Raw genomic sequence first — 22,175 nt, forward strand, 5'->3', positions numbered from 1 at the left:
AGAGTTCGTTTGCTCGGATAGTCCGGTTCGTTTGGGCAGGTGTGAAAGCTCATACGAACTCTGGTGCGGATCAAACAAACGAACTCTGGTCCGCTTGAAAACGGGGGTCTCGGTCCGTTTGCAAGTGAACCCTGGTTCGGTTCGTATGCAGTGTGAAAGCTCAGCGGACTAAACACCATAGGCGGCCTTACCTATGTTTCAACCGTTATCATACACACACACAGGCCTACATCCACCACACACACAAACAGCTCTGTCCACCGTGCGGTCACACACTCGACCCCTGATCCGCTCTACAACCACTGATGCGCGTATCATGCCACACCGCGACTGTAGCCTACTAGTCGCTCCTAATTAATAATACGACAGGAAATATCAATAACAACGTAGGCTTACCTTTGAAAACGGCCCGCAAACTATCAATAGACCCTCGTTTTCCTTCTCCCAGTATTATTCCTTTTCTCTTAGCGTTTCTAATGTTCTTTTGTTTTTCCTGCTTTCCTCCTGACGTGCGCCCATTTGCGTAACCTGATGATTGACGTCTGTCAATCACTTTCCTCCTCTTTTCTTTTTTTCCTCGGGTTAAAATGCCTCCAAACAGGCGATCTATGAGTACGTCCTAACTTAACAGAGAAATAAAACACAGCGAGAGCACAACTAAAATGTGATATTATTGGCAGCTTATTTACAGATTTTACTAATGGAGGAGACAGCTGTCTGTCTGCTGCTCCAGCACCGCAGCACCGACAGGACCAGCACCTGTACGTCTGTCTGTCTGTCTGTCTGTCCGCATGTCTCGTCCTTTCCTTGTCCGTGGTGCTGAAATAACATGGAGCACTTTGCTCTCATTACTTTTGTTGCCAATTTAAATTCAGAATATTGTTAAAGCCTGTAGTTTGTCTGAAAATGTACATGATTTTGCTTTTTGATGAAAGTCCTCGTTTTTTCTGCTAAGTCCTGGTTTCTTGCCCTGATAGTGATTTTAACACTCAATGTGTTGTGCGTACCTGGGATGCATGGATAGTGTGTTTACTGCGTCCTTTCAGGGTTTAAAGCATCAGCGACACATGGGCACATAGCTGGCAAATAATTTTATGTTTAACAGGGCAGGGCCTCATATGAAATATTGAAACGGGCCCCCAGCTGTCTAAGGCCGCCACTGCTAAACACATACGTAATGCATAGGTTATTTTATTGTTAGGTTACATATCTTGTCCGCCGTCTGTGTAGCAACAACGCCAACAACTCGACATCTCTCATCAGTCTCCGTCTTTTCCTCTGGTACCGTTTCTCCGTCCTCAGTGCAGTAGTAAGAGCGAAATGCGCTCTGCTTCGCTGCCTTACATGGTGGTCGTACTGCACGGCTTGCTGAGCCAAGTGCAATTGGTACATAAAAAAAAGAAACAACATCCCCCAAACAGCCAACTTCACATGCTGCTCCATGTTTACTGTTACCCAGCAGGTCTGTCAGTCGCGAGCGGAGTGACGTCGACTTTTGACGCTCAGAATGTTTGGTGCGCTTGGGGCGCAAGTTTGGTGCGGTTCAGAAGTTGCAGTGTGAACGCGGAACCGAACCAAGTGATAATGCAACAATGTTGCAACTTTCAGCCCCCCAAGCGAACTCGAGTCCACTTGGTTAGGTGTGAAAGCAACCTCAGTCTGTCAAACTGTTAAACCAGAGTTTGGGCTCTAAGTCGACTAGACCCTAGGGTTCATGTACAGACTGAGCACTGGGTGTTGCACCAAAGACACATTGTAATGTTGGATTTATGTTGTGAATGGAGTTAGGAGGTAGTTTGTGTTTTTCTTTAAATATAACATTTGAGGGTAACATTTATGCTTTTTTGTAAATGTATGTTTTTGGTATTTTGTTATCATTTGTGTGAAACCTGGGGGATGGAGGATCGGGCTGCCGATCGGAATAAGCCAAGAAAATAATGATTGTTCACGAGTCCTAAAACACGAGTCCAAGTCGAGTCTGAAGTCTCTAGGCGCGTTTCCACTGCAGGAACCTCCCCCACAGGGCCGCTTACAGGAACCTTTACGGGGCCGAACGGAGTCCCTGCCTGAAGAAGTCCTGGTGGGGCTTGAGATTTACTCAGGATGTGACGCTAAGAGAAAGCCCAAAATAAGCGGCATTTTAAAAACCCAACGGTACTAAAAACGTGAGACGGACGGAAAAAAGAGAGAATAACTCAGAAAAAGATGAGAGTAGCAGTAGGCCTAGTAAAAAAAAGTGATAAATACGCGATTGCGGGATTATGTGACGATCGAGAAGGCGATTAAAAACCCCATCTTTTAAAAAAAAACAACAACTACAAGAGCAGTAAAAAAAACCCAGACCGTGCGATGATCGAAACTGTCGCACGTCGCCACAAGACCCCGGTGGGTGCCATCTGCAGTGGAGAATCGACCACAGAGAGAGCCGAGTGAGAGGACGGTTCCTGTAAAGGTTCCTACCCCCTCCTTTTACCAGGAACTCCTGCAGTAGAAACGCGCCTTAACTGTGTGTGCGACTTAAGCGAGACTCAAGTTCGAGTCGCAAACTCGAGTCCCCATCCCTAGTTGTTCCAGGTATCAGGAGGAAAACTTGGTGTAGAAGCTCAGTCCCATATCGGCCTTATCGGCGTTTTCTTTACTGCAACTTTCACCATTTCTACCAAATCATAAAATGCATGCTAAGCTAATCTTCTCCTCGCCACATTGCAGCAGCCGATATCTGCTCTGCTGCCCCTGAGTGGAAGCAGCCCGTCATCTCAATCGGCTGGTTTAGGTGTAGTTAGTTAGTGTGAATGCTTTCAGCTATTGCTAATTCTGCAATAGCGTCCAGCTGCTTTCAGCATTCACACGCATTTCCAGCAGGAAATGCTACTTTATCTAGTTTTGCATTGTTGTTCATTGTTGTTTTTGTCTCGTTTTCATTTTGAACAATTTTTTTTTTCTTCCACTAGTTACCTTCAGTTTTAGTCTTAGTTTTCGGTAACCATAATAATCCTGATTCAAAGCGGGATGGAGAAGGAAAGACATGGCGTCACCACGTTTCCGTAGCAACAAGAGGAAACGACACGCTTGGCCGTGCGTGTATAAAAATAAAACAGGATGCAATACAGAAGATCTCAGACCACGCCTGCATTATATTGGTCTCTGCCATTAAGTACCACCCAACCAGACATCACGGCCGAAGTCCAACTCATTTCGAGAGAGCACATTTTACCAAACTCCCTCCACCCGCCTTTGGCCATGTGCATTTGTTTTCAACAAAGCCGGCAAGAAGAAAATCCATGGATCGATGCCTACTGAGGTTGGTAGACCGCATACTATGCTGCTAGTGTGCAGTGTGTAGTATACAGTATGCAAACAAAAGCTAAATCTGCAGTATGTGAAAAATCCCTGGATGTCGTACTGATTCAGAAAATATCTCCAGTGTGCATCTGACCCATGGATCTATTAGATCCGTGATCTAACCAGTCTACATTGTGTACTGTATCCCACAATGCAATGCACCCCTGACCTCTAACTCCAACCAAAGACGGTTTAGAGTTGTGAAGTATCTTTGTGTACCATAACCATGTTATATAACTTAATAAAATACAATAAATGTTGCTGCTGCAATTGTTAGACTTCATCAATGAAACCAAAATTATCTCCTAAAAAGAATTTAACCAGCCGGCGGTAAACCTCTAAAAGCCTGTGGGTAAGTTACTTGGCTCGTTTTCTCCCCCGGGATGACGACGCAGGTTGGCCGGCCGATGAGCTCAGCTCCCCGGCTGCTGCTGCTTCTGTGGCGGCTGGTGCCGCTCGGCTGCTCCCACAGTGGCTCTGCAGTTCTCCAAAAACGTCGGAGCGAATCTCCTTACAGGCGTTATTTGGATAAACTGACCACAGATTGGCTGAAATGTCACTTTCTCGCATGGAAAAATATTGAAACTTAATAAAGTGACGTTATTTCTTTATTCGCTGTTAACATAGCTGTTTACTGCAAGACCTCCATCGCCGGTCGCAAACCAAAGCCGTCGAGGACTTCACATCCGCAGGACAGCGTGGGAAATTTGGGCCATGAATTGCAGCGTATTGTGCAGCACACAGCCTGGTTAAGCCAACGGAGAGATACGTGGGTGGGTTCATTTTTTTGTTTTGAACGCCTCATCACCCATTAGCATTAAAAAAACGTAAAATGCATGTGTATTTTTTCACAAATTCTGCCCCAAGTTCCTTTAAAGAGGAACTATGCTACATCTGTACTTGTCCAGAGTCCTAGTGCTGGTTAAATCAATGACTTGTAACTAGTTCCAGGGAGAATGGAGGCTCTCTGCCTTCCACCTAGCGTCTCTTGGCTGAAAACCAACCTTGTAAGATCAGAGCCTCGTCTCTACAAACATAACCCGTAATCTACTTGTTTAAATGACAGATAAGACTACACAAATATACACATGGTAACATGATAGAAGATAAGTAACGTTATCCATCACCGCTCCATGGATTGATTTCTCACCGGCTTAGTTGTTGGAAACAAATGCACGTGGAGGAGAGGAGGGTTAGAGACACAGAGGAGGAGGAGGAGAGGAGAGACCAGACGGGTTGAATAGTTCAGCTTTTAACAAGTGATACAGATTACGGGGCGTGTTTGTGTGGTAGCGCTGTAAAAGATCCACGTTTCTCTGGGCTGATGTCACCAGGTTGGTTTTCAGCCAAGAGACGCTATAGATGGAACGTAGAGAGCTATTTAACCATGACAACTGCTCCAAAACACTTTAATTAAAGTTAAAATCTTGGCATAGTTTCTCTTTGACTGATCCCTCCACTGTGGACGGCATGTCTTCTTGCATTCAACTTGTCACTTCATTGCTCTGCTGTGGGAAACATCTGTGTTCTTTACATGTGAAAGCAGAAATGTAGGTACGGAAGCGTATTGCATTCACTTGAATAATAATTAAAAAATCCTGTTTTTCTGAGTAATTTATTTCCTGTTCTTCGGGGTAATTTTTTTCTGACTTAGCTATTGAGATTTCAAAATCTCATGAGAAGCTCCCACCTGCAAGTAACTTAAAGGGATAGTTCACTCACAATTGAAATTTCACTCATTATCTACTCCTCCCCCTCATGTGGACTAAGGGCTGGGAGAAGTTTCAGAGTCCTCCGTGGCTTCTCTGAGTTAGGCTACAGGGGGTCTCGGCGTAGCAGTGCATGTCCATATAATGGTTGCAAATGGATACCAACTGTCTTCGTCCAAAAAGACACACCAAAAAACATCCAAATACCTCCATGCTGCTCGTCTGTAATGTCCCTCTTGTACTGAAGCCCCAACATGAGAAATTGTTCCGGAAAAAATTAAATAAGTCTATTTTTTAAGCTTGTTTGTAGCGGAAGCTCCCAGTGTTGCTCTTCCTGGTTCGTCCAAATCTTGCGCGATTTGCGCCGGCGTCAGTGCAAATCGCGCAAGATTTCTCATTTCGGGGCTTCAGTACAAGACGGACATTACAGACGAGCAGTATGGAGGTATTTGGATGTTTTTTGGTGTGTCTTTTTGGACGAAGAAAAGTGAGCCCCGTTCTCAACCGTCATATGGACATGCAGTGCTGCACGGAGCCCCGCTGTAACTCAGAGAAGGCACGGAGGACTCTGAGGGCGTATTCACACCAGGAAAGTCCGATAGTTCACTTGCTTTGGTGCGGACTAAATTTTTTTTTACTTGGTGCGGTTTGTATTCACAATGCATTTTTTCACAAGCGGATCAACTTTGTAAACAACAGCACGTGTGTCCCACGGTCGCTCAATCATTGGATAAAAATGATCAGCGGGATCTTCCACGAAAAGAGGTCATCAATGCGTTTCTTGCTGCCCTTTCAATTTGGTAGTATTTCCAGTTGCACCTGCCTTGTGCTTATTCATCTCTGGTGCGGACCAAACAAATGAACAGAGTCCCAGCTGCAGAGGTGGTCTCCTCTTCCCGGTTCGTCAAATTTGGACGAACCGGGAAGAGGAGCTTCCGCTACAAAACAAGCTTGAAATATAGACTTATTTAAATTTTTTGTAACAATATTGTGTTGGTCATAATATACCTAGAACAAGTTCCTGCTTGTGTCTGTTGATTTAAAAAAAAAAAGTTGAAAAGTTGAAATATTTCCATGTTTGCCACCTTGGTCTCAAAAAAACCCAGGGAAAACCCTGAAGTAGATGAAAAATTTACTTGCACCGTCTCAAATTTTAGGGGTAAAATGCCCCCATGTAGGGGCAGTCTGGAGCCCTGACAGAAAATAGTTAGTCAGAAAAACAGGGAAAAAAATGACTCATTACCCCGAAAAACAAATTACTTAATTGAATGCAATACGCTTCTGTAGAAATGAACCTGATGAACCTCGAACTTTAAAACGCAGCAGCAGCAGCAGCAGCAGCAGCAGAGGAGGAACCTGCCCACAGACTGACAGACAAACAGAGCCGCTTTAATTCTGACAATTACTTTTTTCATGTTGATGACATGAGAAACATAAACATTTGAAACCTGCCAGACTGACGACGACAGACGGGATCATCCACCTTTGTTTTGTTTTTTTTTGTTTTGTGTGTGTGTCTGTGTGTCCCTCCCTCAATCACAATCACAATCACAAACCTGACGAACTCTGCAGCAGCAGCAGCAGCAGTTTGGAGGAAACTGACAGGCGCTGGTGCTGGATTTTCTTTTTGACTGTGTGGCAGATGTTCCCTGTGTAGTCTGCAGGGTACAGCAGGCTGCGGCATAAATCTGCTCCACCACGTTTCTTCCTTTACCCCCCCCCCCCCCCCCCGCACCACCCCACCACCACTCCTCCTTCTCCTTCTCCACCTCCACCTCCACCTCCACCACCAACCTCCCTCTCTCTCTCTCTCTCTCTCTACTTACTTTAGGAATTGTGACAGAGATGCAGTGGATCTTCAAAAGCTTGTCTTTCTAAAAGTTTCCATAAAAAAAAACAGAAACTGAATAAAGCAGAGCGCCTGTGTGTGTTACCTTGAAATCAAAACCTCAACGCAACCGTCGTCCTGCTGCAAACAAGTGGTGGTTGAAGAATTACTGAATTATTAAAATAAAAAAGAAAAGAAAACGTTCAAGCTGCAGGTATAAAAACAAAAAACCACAAAATCCCACCTGTCCAAAGCTGGCCATGGACTCCTGGTTGCCCTCCTGCTCTCCGTCTCGCCTCCCGTCCTCCATGGTGTAGACGGTCCCATCGGCGTCCTGAACCCCTTCGTCTTTCACCACCACCCCCTCGCCCCCCAGCACCTGAGGAGGAAACGACAGACAGAAAGACAAACAAAAAAAGGGTCAATTTCAATTAAAAAACATTAAAAAAGCACATTTAAAACAGGAGAAATAAGAAAACACAGCAGATAGTCGGTGCATCGAGGCGGCCGCAGCTCCTCGAAGCTGCTGCAGCTGCTGATAAGTTGCAGCGACGACGACGACGAAGACGACGACGTACGGTGAATATGCAGAAGTCCATCGAGTATCATCAACAACGCTGAAGCTGATGAAAAAAATGAAGACGAGGGCTTCTGTTCTTCTTCGATTGTGCGGAAAAGTGCAGAAACATCTCAGCGATATCTCCTCTCTACGCCAATGCAGTCAGCAGTGTGTGGTGGTGGTGGAGGAGAGTGTGTCTGTGTCTGTGTGTGTGTGTGAGGAGAGAGAAGAGGGAGAAAAGCAGAAAAAGAAAGAAAAAACAAACCGTTGCAGCTCTGCATGCCTGAAAGCTGTAACCATGGCAACACTTCCCCTTATTTTATTTTTTTTATCCCCCCCCGTCGTCTCTCTACCTGGAGTCGGAGCGGCTGCCTCTGCTTGCGGCTGTGGCTCGCCACGCGGTCTCTGTCCCCGTCTCGGCCTCGCTCCCGTCCGTCCAGGTCTTCCTCCTCGCTGTACCGGTCCATCGCCACCAGCTCGTCCGAGAGGTCAGTTGTGTTGCCGCCGCGGAGGCCGCCGTCCCTGCCGATGCCGCCGTCGACCACCACCACGCCGCCGCCGACGCCTCCGCCGGCGACGAGGTTCCCTGTGCTACTAGTGTTGGCTCCGTTGGCCGTCTGCGCCAACAGGTCTCGGAGCTTGTACCTGACGTCCTGAGTGCAGCTGCCGCTCTGCTTCATGAGGATGGAGGCGCCGCCGTCGCCGCCGCCGCCGCCACACATGGCGCCGGCGCCCATGTCGCCCAGCGCCAACAGGCTGACGGTGTTGGCCTGCTCCATGGGGCCGGGGCCGCCCTCGCTGACGCCCACGCCGCCGCCGCCGAGCCCCGCCGCCATGTTGCCTCCGCCGCACTCGGCCATGAAGTTGGAGAAGTTTGCGTAGCCGCCGCCGCCGCCCGCTCCGCCGACGGAGCAGCTCCCGCTGCCGCCGCTCTCCCGCCCTTTGCCCCCGCCGCGCTCCTCCTGTTTAGGCAGGACTCCTCCCAGCATCCCTCCTCCCGCCGCCGCCGCAGCGGCCGCGGCCGCCGCCGCCCCCGCCGCCGCCTTCCTCTGAGAGATGATCTGCGTGCATTCGTCGATGACGGTCTTGATCTGCAGGATGCTGGCGGCCGTGAGGATGCAGAGCGCCTGCGACTGCAGCACCACCAGCGAGCCGCTGTACATGAAGTCCACCAGCTGCTTCACCGTCTCGGCCGGCACCAGCGGCGGCACCGAGATCTCCGAGTGGCCCAGCAGCAGCTTGTCCTGGAAGAAGGGGCTGCCGGCCGCCAGCACGCAGGCGTGCGCGCGCAGCGAGGCGTCGTGGATCCGCACCGTCACGTCGCAGAACAGACCCTCGCGCCGCTGCGTGCGCAGGGCCTCCAGCACCGACTGGCTGGAGTTGTGCAGGTGGATGTAGTGCACGGTCTCGGTGCCGGACGCCATGTGGGGGGGAGGGGGCGAGTCGCCGGGGACGGGGTGGGGGTGGGAGTGGGGGTGGGGGTGGGGGAGGGGGGGCAGGTGTCTGGGGTTCTGCGTCAGCTTGAGGGACAAGGAGGACAGGGAGGGAAACGGGTACAGTGCATGGGCCACGGTGGGGCCGTGTCCCTTCAAACAGTCATGAGTCCGGCGGCGGGAAGCGTTTTCAAACGGCCGGGAGCGAGACGAGCTGCCTTTGTTGTGTCCTGAGGGTGGGGGGGCGGTGGGGAGGGGACGTCAGGGGGGGAGGAGGAGGCTCCCACCAGCTGCACTGCCTCTGATACACAAACCTGTTGAATGCACCAAAACCACTGGTTATTAAAAACGCTGCACTGCTGGATTTAGACATTCAGTCTAATCAATCAATCAATAAATCAATCAATCAATCAGCATTGAGCAATAAATTCAACAATGTGAATCTTTTATAAAAGGCACAAAGGCAAAAATGGCTGACGTCTCCTGGTTCCAGCTCCTTCAGATGGATCTGAGGATCTGCAACAACAACATTTCTTTGTTTTGAAAATGTCTGCACATTAAACATCAGCTGGTTCAGGATCATACATCGTACAATCACACAAATCACATGACAGCCACTTTCCACAGGTTTTTTTTATATAACGAATTACACAGTGCAGAATTAACCAGTTAGCCAAAAAATAATAAATAATCAATAGAATGCTAACAATCAATACAATAGTTGCAGCTCTGGATTGGATTTAACCCCCCCACCCCCACCACCTCCTCCGGTCTTCACGCCTTGTCGCTGAGCTGAGGCTGCTGGAGGTGACAGAGGTGGTGGGCAGCACCTGCTAATTAAGTCGCGTGCAGCATCTGGAATGGAACGTCTGTGTTGTCCCGGAGACAAATGACAGCACGTGCTGCCGAGTGCACTGTCTGCCTGCGCGAGCCCCACAATACTGCTCCCCGGCCGTTAGTTCGCTCGTTCGTTCGCTCGCTCGTTCGATTCAGTTAATTTTAATTTTTCTGCCAACTGCCATCCCCGCTCCGCCGCCGTGGGTGGCCGGTTACCGCAACAAACAACCAACAGACAGCCCCCCCACTCCCACTCCCACCCCAACCCCCCCCACTCCGTTAGTTGACGCTTTGACACTTCGTTGAGTGAAACAATTAGTGAATAAAATGTGAATAAAAACACACACACACAATGTGGCTGTCGAGCTCCGGTGAAGCAGGTAACTGACAAACCAACCAACCAACCAACCAACCAGCCGTTAACGTTAGCTCGGCTGTTAGCTTAGCTGTTAGCTTCTTAGCTGTTGACATTCCCGCACGGGGGGATTTTTTTTTTTGCACGAAATGCGCAGATTTTTCCACATGCACACCGAGCTCCGCCGTCGACTAAAACACCGACGTGACCCGGTGCCCGTCGACAGCCCACTGGCAGCGGCTCTGTCGTGACATAAAAGCAAGATTTTACGGACGGAGCTCACTCACTTCACTCACCCCCACTCTGCTCCCGAACCGATCCGAGGAGGCGATGCGATGCGATGCTAACACCCTAGCTAGGTTTGCTAACTAGCTAACGCGAATCGCCATAGGCACAACTAGTAAAGTTAGCATGCTAAGCTAAGCTAAAAGCTAAGCTACCACCCATTTCCCCCCTCTTTCTGTCTCTCCCTCTCTCTCTCTCCCGTTACGACACCCAGGTGGCTCGGTTGGCTGGTGTCACCGGCAGGTCGGTGAACCGTGACCACGTAGCCTACCTGCTGCAGTCAGTGTGCGGTGACAGACGGTCAGTCAGTCCGGGCGGAGCTGCTGGTGAGTTTAGTGGATGCAGCAGGAAGCCCTCAGTGTAACGCACCCAACCTGGTGAGAGCTGGAGACAAACACACACACACATGCATGCACACACACACAAACACACACACACAGACTCACACATGCATGCACACTAACACATACACACACATATGCACTGACGGACGAAAGAAAGAGAGGCTATTCCATAAAGTAACTAGCTACAGCACTTATTTGTCACATTGATTCAGCAAGGAAGAAGGAGAAATACCTGCACATGCATTTGCACACATGCACAGACTCGGATATGCATGGCACGCACAAATACACACTTAGTATACACACACATGCACGGACACAAAAATAAAGAAAGAAAGAAAAGAAAAAGAAAGAGATTGTGGACACAGCTAAGCTATTCTATAAAATAGCTGCAGAACAAGAAGAAGTAAGACACATTCCTGCACATGCATTTGCACACACACACACACACACACACACACACACACACACACACACACACACACACACACACACACACACACACACACACAGACTCACACATGCATGCACACAAACACATACACACACATATGCACTGACGGACGTGGACGCAAAAAGAAAGAAAGAGATAGGCTGTATTCCATAAAGTAACTAGCTACACTACAGCACTTATTTGTCACATTAATTCAGCAGGGAAGAGGAAGGAGAAATACCTGCACATGCATTTGCTCGGATATGCATGCGCACGCACAAATACACACTTAGTATACACACACATGCACGGACACAAAAATAAAGAAAGAAAGAAAAGAAAAAGAAAGAGATTGTGGACACAGCTAAGCTATTCTATAAAGTAGCTGCAGAACAAGAAGAAGTAAGACACATTCCTGCACATGCATTTGCACACACACACACACACACACACACACATGCACGCAGGAGAAAACACGCACAACAACAACAGCCACAGCTCGTCTTGTGCATTTGATTAAAGCTCTTAACTTAACTCGCGTGAGTTTTGGCCCCGAGGCCTCAACATGAAGGAACAGGAAGGAAGAAACAGACACACACGACTGGCTGAACTGTGTTACAAAGACAAAGATTCACCATTGATCAATCATCTGTGTGGGCCCAGATGTTGCCAGATGTTGCATGTTGTACTACTAGGCCCATAAATAATGTGTTATCACAGTGCTGACAGTGACTTGTCCTTCTCCTGCAGCCTCCAGTCCAGGTGGATCAAACCTCACAACCTGTGGATGAGCCCAGACTCAGAGGGGTAACGAGTGAAAGTGAGTATGATTTAGTATCCATGAGGGATGTGCAGAGAAGTAGGAAGAACTCGGTCATATCAGAAAGAAAATGAACAGTTTTAATTAACAGTTATTATAAATATTTTAATAATCGTCAAAAGCAGGCAGCTGTGTTTGTTTCCGGGTGGAGGAGGAGGAGTAATCCTGGTGAAATTCTGCAGCTCCATTGCATCTTAAAGGATAAAACTAAGCATTTCCAATAGGTCTTATGTTTTTTAAAGGGATAGCTCAACATTTTGGCAAATTGGCCCATTGCCATAATCCCTATAGTCACAGCAGTACTCGGTTCGTTACCTTTATTTGTCGGTGCAAGCTATTTTTTAGAACGGCGGAGCAGAGCCGCGAGCTGCTCAGAGCTACGCTACGGAGGCTCATGGGATTTCTTGGTTTCCCTCATCAAACTCATCAAATACACAATTCAACAACTCCACAACGCTCTGGTGGACAAGTTGTGACCTGCACATTCACCACACTAATGAGACTATAATGAAACGTTACGAGACTAAGGGCCTGTCCCAATATGCACACTCGATCACACACACTTACACACTTGGGCACTTGGTGTGTGTGTTCATGGGCTTAGGGCCTGTCCCATTTCTCCACATTTGGCTCAGTGCGCTTGGTTACGCACACACTTTGGTGACGTTTTGCCGGCGGAGCGTATATATTTGCATATACTGTAGTGTGCAAGCATGGATTAAGTGGCCAGGCGTGTGGGGGGAGATTTAAAAGCAATCGGGACAAACTTGACAAGTGCAGCCTGTGCCATTGCGCACAATAGCACAACTACGACACACACACACACACACACACACACACACACACACAGCAACAGTTTTAATAACCAGTGCTGCTGGATCACAGTCTCATCTACTCCTAAAGTGTCTCTATGCGCAAGATTCAAATCATAAATGTGTAAGCCCAACTCCGTAAGTAAATAAAACAAACAAGAAAAACGAAAAACATGAAATAAAAACATGAACAGAGCATGATGAATATAAAATATGACATTAAAAAGTCATAATTATGAGACAGAAAGTGAATTTCATTTTATTGAGATTAATTCAATCGCGTTTCCTAAACGTGGCTTGTGGCTCTGGGTGACGGCGGACTTCACCGTGGTGCATTGTGGGATTTATACTTGGCCAAATACCGCTTGGATGCGGTCTTACCTTAATAGTGTGGGTAAAGTGCAAATCAAGCGCGCTGCACTTTCGGTTGTCGGAGAAATGGGACACACTTGCGCACTGACACTACAGTAAGGCCATGAACGCGCACGCCAAGCGCCCAAGTGTGTAAGTGTGATCGAGTGTGCACATTGGGACAGGCCCACAGTGTGTCAGAGCGCAGTGTGTCCCATTTCTCCAACGACCAAAAGTGCAGCGCGCTTGCTTTGCACTCTACTCAAACGTACGGTATTTGGCCAAGTATAAATCCCACAATGCACTGCTGGTGAAGTCTGCCGTCACCGGGAGCCACAAGCCACGCTTGGGAAATGCGAGTGAATTAATTTCAATAAAATGAAATTAACTTTCTGTCTCATAATTATGACTTTTTTTTAAAGGGATAGTTCAACATTTTGGCAAATTGGCCCATTGCCATAATCGCTATAGTCATAGCAGTAGGTTCATTACCTTTAATTGTAGGTGTAAGCTATTTTCAGTACGGCGGAGCGCAGCAGCTGGCTGCTCAGAGCTACGCTATGGAGGCTAAGGGAATTTCTTGGTTTCCCTCATTAAACTCATCAAATTCAACATCCCAAAACTCCACAGCGCTTTTGTAGACAAGTTGTGACCTGCACAACCACCACGCTATGAGATAATGACGGAACGATACGAAACGGAGCCGTTTTCGAGGTAAATACAGGGTAAATACGGAGACTGCTTGCTGAAAAACTGTCCCTGAACGCAACGCGCATCAGCGGTTTTGTATGAATTTACCTCGAAAACGGCTCAGTTTCGTATCGTTCCGTCATTATCTCATAGCGTGGTGGTTGTGCAGCTCACAACTTGTCTACAAAAGCGCTGTGGAGTTTTGGGATTTTGTATTTGATGAGTTTAATGAGAGAAACCAAGAAATTCCCTTAGCCTCCATAGCGTAGCTCTGAGCAGCCTGCTGCTGCGCTCCGCTGTACTAAAAATAGCTTACACCTACAATTAAAGGTAACGAACCTACTGCTATGACTATAGCAATTATGGCAATGGGCCAATTTGCCAAAATGTTGAACTATCCCTTTAAAGTATATTTTTTTGGCTTTTTGCCTTTATTCGATAGTCCACAGGAGAGATAGACAGGAAAGGGGGAAGCAGAGAGAGGGGGAATGACATGCAGGAAAGGTCTGCCCGACGCGGGACTCGAACCGGGGATGCCTACGGTGAGGACTGTAGCCTCTACATGGGACGGCCGCTTTAAAGGTGTACAGAAATGGCCGTTTCTCCTGTTTGTCGCGCCGAGTTGTCACAAGCTGCAACACAAGTTTACCCGAGTAAGTAAAACGAATTTGATTGGTCGTTATCGAGTGGGCGGGATATTCAAAGCTTGGGGCGAGACCGAGCTCCGTGTGTGTGTGTGTGTCTCAGACGTTTGAATGACGGATGACGGATCCAATATCAGTGGCTGATGAATCGTGTGCAGGCTGACGTATAATCCGTGCGCCTGCATTATCCAATTCGGAAAAAAAAATACACACTTTCATCCCGGATTTACTCAAAAATAGAATTTTGCACAAAGTTTGGGCTACATCGTCTGATAGATGAGTTATTACACTAATTTTATGACCCAGAGTGGGCTTAAATTCAATTTTATTTTCTGTACAGCTTTAACCACTACGCCACGCACCGCCCCATAATTATGACTTTTTAATGTCATATTTCATATTCATCATGCTCTGTTCATGTTTTTATTTTATGTTTTTCATTTTTCTTGTTTGTTTTATTTACTTACGGAGTTGGGCTTGTACATTTATGATTTGAATCCTGCGCATAGAGACACTTTAGGAGTAGATGAGACTGATCCAGCAGCACTGTTTATTAAAACTGTTGCTGTGTGTGTGTGTGTCGTAGTTGTGCTACTGTGCGCAATGGCACTAAGATGACAGGCTTCACTTGTCAAGTTTGTCCCGATTGTTTATAAATATCCCCACGCGCTTGGCCACTTAATAAATGTTTGCACGCTATATGCAAATATATACGTTCCGCCAGCAAAATGTCACCAAAGTGCGTGCGTAACCAATCGCACGGAGCCAAGTGTGGAGAAATGGGACTGGCCCTAAGAAATCCCATGAGCAGCTCACGGCTCTGCTCCGCCGTTCTAAAAACAGCTTGCACCGACAATTAAAGATGAAACGATGGGCCAATTTGCCAAAACGCTGAACTATCCCTTTAAGAAGAAAAACATTTATATTGAATAGACGTCACAGCCAGGTTAACTCAACAGCGTTGACATTAAGGGCAAATAAGGATGAACGCCACCACCCATGTCAACTTAAAAAATGCCCTCAAACAACTTCCTTGCACGTACGTCTTGAGGAATGATGTACTGTATGTTATGTATGTATGTGTGTGTGTCTGTGTGTGTGTGTGTGTGTGTGTGTGTGTGTGTGTGTGTGTGTGTGTTTGCACAGTTTACAGGTTTGATCTCTTAAATGTCATGGGAAATCCTATCATCACAGTGTTTCATGACTCACTTCAGTAATAGACCAGAGCAACATCTTTATGCAAATGAGAGTGACTGAGGCATCCGGGGTAATTTAGGGGCAGCGCCTGACATTTTTAAATTCCCGGCTCAACAAAATAACTAACTAACTAACTAACAAAAAGTTGGCTATTAAAAGAATAGTTCACTCAAAATTAAAATTTCACTCATTATCTACTCACCCTCATGTCGACTAAGGGCTGGGAGAAGTTTCAGAGAGCAAATGGATACCAACTGTCTTCGTAACAAAAAGACACACTAAAATACATCTATGCTGCTCGTATGTAATGTCCGTCTTGTATTGAAGCCCCGAAATGCAAAATTGTTCCGAAAAAAATTAAATAAGTCTATTTTTCAAGCTTGTTTGCAGCGGAAGCTTCTCTTCCCGGTCCGTCCAAATCTCGCGCGATTTGCGCCGGCGTCAGTAATCGCACTGACGCCGGCGCAAGACCAGGAAGAGAAGCTTCCGCTACAAACAAGCTTGAAAAATAGACGTATTTCATTTTTTTTCGGGGCTTCAATACAAGACGGACATTACATACGAGCAGCATGGAGGTATCTGGATGTTTTTTGGTGTGTCTTTTTGTTACGAAGACAGTTGGTATCCATTTGCAACCGTTATATGGACATGCACTGCTACGCCGAGACCCCCTGTAACTCAGAGAAGCCACGGAGGACTCTGAGACTTCTCCCAGCCCTTATTAGTCGACATGAGGGTGAGTAGATAATGAGAAAGAAATTTCAATTTTGAGTTAACTATTCCTTTAACATGCTATTTACAGACAACACTTAGCCAAAACCTACCTGGTGATTCCACCAAATACGTGTAGCTGTCTGGGTAAGACATTCCTGGCCACTGTGTGGGGTCATTGATCATTGTGCATACCGGTAGATTAATTAATTGTAATTTTTCAAGATGGCGTGAACGGTCGGTTTCAACACTGCAAAAACTCAAAATCTTTCCGAGAATATTTGTCTTATTTCTTGTCAAAATGTCTCATTTCTAGTCAAAACTAATCTCTTTCCACTTAAAATAAGACTCATCACCTAAAAATTAACTTGTTTTTAGATCATTTTCACTTGTTTCAAACTAATTTTCACTTGAAATAAGTAGAAAAATCTGCCAATGAAAGCAGGTTTTTTGTGCTTGTAATAAGAAAGAAAAACTTGCTCCACTATCAGATTTTTCTACTTATTTCAAGCGAAAATTTGCTTGAAAGAAGTAAAAAGTGTCTAAAAATTAGCTGCTTTTTATGTGATGAGTCTTATTTTAAGTAGAATGAGATTGTTTTGACTAGAAATGAGACAAATATTATTGGTAAGAGTTTGAGTTTTTGCAGTGAAGGAAGGTGTCAAAATAATAATGAGACATAGTGCTACAAAAGAAACAAAAAATAAAACATTCAAATTGATTGATAGTGAGTAGTTAGTCTACGCTCCATCAAAACACAAAAAGCCATTGAGTGCAATTTAAAAATGCCGGGCACTGCCCCTACTGTAAATTACCCAGGATGCCTCAGTCGTTCTCATTTGCATATACAGTATGCCGCTCTGGTCTATTGAGTAGAAGTCACAGCCAAGGGCATCAAGGGCAAATAAGGATGAACTCCATCACCCATGTCAACTAAAAAATGCCCTCAAACTACTTTTCTTTTACGTACGTCTTGAGGAATGTTGTACTGTATGTTATGTAGGTATTTACTGTATGTACAGTATGTGTGTATGTATCTACTGTATGTATGTATGTATGTATGTGTGTGTTTTTTTGCACAGTTTACAGGTTTGATCTCTTAAATGTCATGGGAAATCCTCTCATCACAGTGTTTCATGACTCACTGCAGTAATAGTGTCTTAATAAAGTAATTTCTGCAAAAAAAAAAAAAGCAACGCAACAAAGAAACACCAAAGGTCTTCAGTTCCCTGCAGCGTAAAGCTGTCAAAAAACACCCTTGACAGTATTTAAATGTTTCAAAAACTGGCACTAGTGAAGTTTTCTCATTCGCATATACGTCAACAACACCCCATAATGTAAGCTTATCAAGTTCCCCGTCTGGCATCACAGGTTTAGGCACGCTGCTGCTTCTTCTGCTTCTGCTTCTGCTTCTGCTTCTGTGCGGTTGGTTTGTTGTGTGTTTTTTTTTTTTTAAAAGAAAGAGACACCAGGGTTTTTTACTCCACAACAAAATATAATTTAATGCATTCACTTTTCACTGTGTCGATCACAAATCTATATTGATTTAGAAAATAAAAAAAAGAAAAAGAAAAGAAAAAGAAAAAGAAATGAAGGAAAATGATCCAGTACTGTCCTTTTTGTCTTAATGTAAGGCATGCAGTCTTGACAGAGCTTTGGACATTGAAAGCTACAGGTCGTCACAGAAGACACACACACGCACGCACGCACACGCACACACACACACACACACACACAGACAGTCAGCCACAAATACACACACAAAAGCGCTCGTAGTAGTAGTATCCACTCTTTTCTTCGTGGTGGTGGTGGTGGTGGCGGTGTGGGGTGAGGAGGAGGAGGGGCGGCCCGATAAAACATTTAATCTCTGCACATACGATGAGTAAGAAGTGGAATTCAATCACAACACCAAAAGTATAGTAGTTCACAAATAGCAACAGGATACGCTGGCTAACACTTCCGCTGACCCGGGGCCTCCCTTTTCTCTCTTTTTTTTTTATATATATCTACCGTCTCAGCTCTGGAGGAGTAAATAATGGTGCTGGAGTACATTAATATGTGAGTTACATTGAGTTACACGAAGAAGTTGAAGTAGAAGTAGAGGAGGAAGAGGAAGGAGTGTGGGGGGTTGGTGGTGGTGGTGGTTAGTAGCTTAGCACGTCGTGTGAGCATGTCGGTACATAAAATGAGGATGAGTTTGAACAGCCGTGACTCTTGCATTCAACCCTTTTTGTTGTTGTTTTGTATTTTTTTCTATAGACCGAATCTCCTTGTTGTTTACATTCTACTTCCGGGTAGAAAACCAGCACGTAATTTGAATGAGAACAATAACGAACGAGAGTTTAGCTATATATCATATTTTTCACGCCCTATCACCGTTTAAATGATTGAAGAAACATTACTATTTCTGTGTGTGTGTGTGTGTTTTGTGTTGCTATGTGTTGTATTTATTCAGTTTGGGGGAATCACGGTGTCTAGAAAGCATCAGTGGCTGCAGCTGACAGGGACAGCTAACAGCGGTAGCTAAGCTGACAGCGGTAGCTAAGCTAACAGCGGTAGCTAAGCCAACATCAAGACGTCAGCTGTTAAAACCCTCACATTGTCGGATGCAACATGAAACTACTCCAGTTAGCTCAGTCATCATGTTGTAACTCAGATATCCGCTGGAGAAAATATTTTTTCATGGACCGTTTATTGAGTCACTGAGTTATTAAAGTTAAACAGGTAGCTAACCGTTAGCTTGGCTAATCTATGATAACCATGACTAATTACAAAAATGTGCACACAGAAATAGTCATGTTTGTCCAATCATTGGTTTTATAGACTTTACAAACATCAGATTAGTCTAAACGGTGATATAATGACATGAAAAATGAGATATAGCGAAACTCTCGTCCGTCACTATTGTTCGAATGCTGGTTTTCTACCCGGAAGTAGTTGTAAACAACAAGGCGATTCGTCCTATAGCGAGCCCTTTTGGGAACTGGTCGCGTGAACCAGCGACGCCTGTAAAACTGAGCTTCCTCATCATTCAGTAGTGAGAAGGACGAAAGACGTCGCCCTTTTTTTTTAGCTTTTGGAAAGTTTACATTGAAATGCTGCTCATGTAACTTTATATATATATATAGTATATAAAAGTGCAGACATTTTTCCTTGTGTCTTATGGTGCAAAATCCCTAATGACCTCTGGGGGTTCAAAGTGGCCTCAGTTAGTTATATAAATACAGTTATATATTTGCCTCCATATAAAAATAAAATTAGCACTAGCAATACACAAATATTGCACACCTAAGGAGTTTAGAGTTATCAGATTATTGACAAGCTATTGAGGAAAATGTACAAACATGGAAATAATAATAATAAATCCTCCGGTGCTGTATAAATAAATATTCAGATACTCAGTTTTAAAGGGGACATATTATGCTAATTTCTGCTTCTTGACATGGTACCTTGATGTCTGAAAGTAATGTTAGTAACGTGCTTTGGTTTAGAAAAACCAAAAGATTGAGCACAGCTGGGTTCTCTACACACCAGTTTCAAAGCCCTGCTCTAAACGGTCGGCTTCGCTCTGGTAGCCGAGGTAACCATGGTAACCATGGGAGCGAGGGCTTGAATATTCAAATCACCCGGCTTGTGATGTAATAAGCCAGGTGAAATTAAAACGGCTAGTTAAAGGGACAACAAGGAGTTTTGGAAAAGCGAAGTGTTTTCACACCACATTTATGAGCCTCCACGCACCGTGAAATTCTTTGACCGGCGCAAGACAGACTCATGTTTTCATTCATCAAGAATTAAAGTCAGAGGTTGGAAGACGATCACATACCGTCGTAGTTCCGACCATAAACGGAGATTCGGCGGCGTTATTCTCATGACTCGCCATGAAACCGAAAGTAAGGAAATGCTGGTCGGCTCGCCCAGCATTTCCGCCACCACTAATAATAACAAAATAACGATAGAGACAAAACGATATATTTATCGAAAATGGGCCCATTAACAAGTGTGGGTAGCGGAGATTCATCCACATTAATGTGAGACTTTTAAATAACCAAATAGAAACTCCTCGTTGTCCCTTTAAGAGACACATTTCCTGACTATGGCAGTTGACGTAGTTGTCAAAACTGACGTTTAAGGGGGTGAGGAGGCACTCCGGATACGCAGATACACATACTAAAGCAATGGAAAAAGTGAGTTTTGCATAATATGTCCCCTTTAATTCCCTATGCATGCAGCATGTCTCTCTGGCTGTGTAGGGTGGAGTCGGGGTCGGGGTAGGTAGAGGGGGGGGGGGGGGGTCTAGGTCGGGCAGAGGTGGAGTCACGGCTGCCAAGAGGGGGAGTAGATGGAGTCGGGCGGTGCGGCGGGTGAAGGTCGGGGTGGAGCAGCAGGTAGTTTGTCCAGGACGAACGAACTAACCCCCCGGGGGGGAGTGGGAGGGGGAGTGGGGAGGGGGGTGGGGGGTGTTGGAGGGGGGTGGGGTCCTTAGTGCTGCTGCGCCTCCAGCTCTCTCTGGCGGCAGCCGACGGCGGTGATGAGGGCGGCCCCCTTGCCGCTGCCGTCCTCGGACAACAGGAAGTTGACTTCGCATTTGGGGGCGAGATCCTTCACAGTCTGCTGGAAGATCCTGGAGAAGCTGCAGAGGGGAGGAGAGGATGTATCAGATTATTAGGGCTGTTTTTAAAGGGATAGTTCAACATTTTTGGCAAATTGGCCCATTGCCATAATCCCTATAGTCATAGCAGTAGGTTCGTTACCTTTAATTGTCGGTGCAAGCTATTTTTTAGAAAGGCGGAGCAGAGCCGCGAGCTGCTCAGAGCTACGCTACGGAGGCTCATTATGGGATTTCTTGGTTTCCCTTCATCAAACTCATCAAATACACAATCCAACAACTCCAAAACGCTCTGGTGGACAAGTTGTGACCTGCACATTCACCACGCTATGAGATAATAACACAACGTTACCAGACAGAGTTGTTTTAGAGGTAAATACATAGACTGCTTGATGAAAAACTGACCCTGAAGGCAATGCGCATCAGCGGTTTTGCATGAATTTCCCTCTAAAACAACTCTGTCTGGTAACGTTGTGTTATTATCTCATAGCGTGGTGAATGTGCAGGTCACAACTTGTCCACCAGAGCGTTGTGGAGTTGTTGGATTGTGTATTTGATGAGGGAAACCAAGAAATCTAATAACGCTCCGTTATAATTTACAGAAACAATAAAGTTGCAGAATATCATTTGCCAACAGAACACCTGTTGCTATTTGGGGAAATTGAAGGGTTTGAGGCTATTCTAGGGAAATTTTAGAGCTTTGAATAAGCATGATGTTATTTTGAAATGCCCAATATTTTGTTTAAAAAAAGATATTTGCCTCACAATTTATAAAAAATGTCTTCATGTTGAGTTAGAAACTGAATCGTTTTAGCCTTCAAATGTTCAGTTCTTCATCTTGTTGAACAAATCCCTCCCTGGTCAATCGCATGTTTCTCTGTGAAACGTTTGCCTCCAAAATTGTACATTCTTGCTTTTAATCCTTCAGATATTTTCTTTTCTGTTCATCTACTATGGCCATTGACACTGAACTGACAAAGACATTTAATCAGAAGTCTCTTGAGATTTCCGAGGTCCACTTCATGCAAGAAAAGGAAGAAAGGACTATAAGCCTCTGCAGCCTCAAAAAGTGTGTTTGAATGAATGAATGAACTTTCTACGGTGGCCCTGAGGTGCAAAATACAACGGCAAATCAGAAAACACGACGGCAAATTACTAAACACAATGGCAAATTACCGTTGTGTTTTCTGTTTTGTTGTTATGTTTTCTCTTTTTGTGT

At 45.6% G+C, this 22,175-nt stretch overlaps 2 protein-coding genes across 3 annotated transcripts in view; both read right to left on the reverse strand.

Annotated features, from left to right (window-relative positions):
- zbtb45 (zinc finger and BTB domain containing 45) overlaps positions 1 to 10,764 on the reverse strand; it is a 33,265-nt gene extending 22,501 nt beyond the window's left edge. For both annotated transcript variants that reach the window (XM_085785940.1, XM_085785932.1), the window contains exons 1-3: positions 10,620 to 10,764; positions 7,792 to 9,185; positions 7,124 to 7,258 (exon numbers count right to left, since the gene is read on the reverse strand). In XM_085785940.1, coding sequence (XP_085642066.1) covers positions 7,124 to 7,258; positions 7,792 to 8,862 — 1,206 coding nt within the window. In that variant the 5' untranslated portion in view covers positions 8,863 to 9,185; positions 10,620 to 10,764. The remainder of the gene's footprint in view (positions 1 to 7,123; positions 7,259 to 7,791; positions 9,186 to 10,619) is intronic.
- A 9,788-nt stretch (positions 10,765 to 20,552) lies between these two features.
- The window catches only part of LOC146992390 (hexokinase-1-like), a 46,232-nt gene continuing 44,609 nt past the window's right edge, over positions 20,553 to 22,175 (reverse strand). Inside the window, exon 18 of the mRNA XM_085785990.1 lies at positions 20,553 to 20,980. Within this exon, the coding sequence (XP_085642116.1) occupies positions 20,830 to 20,980 (151 nt within the window). The 3' untranslated portion in view covers positions 20,553 to 20,829. The remainder of the gene's footprint in view (positions 20,981 to 22,175) is intronic.

The sequence above is a fragment of the Trachurus japonicus genome, chromosome 1, assembly GCF_045865225.1.
Source record: "Trachurus japonicus isolate A0001 chromosome 1, Traja_1.0".
Classification (NCBI taxonomy): Eukaryota; Metazoa; Chordata; class Actinopteri; order Carangiformes; family Carangidae; genus Trachurus; species Trachurus japonicus.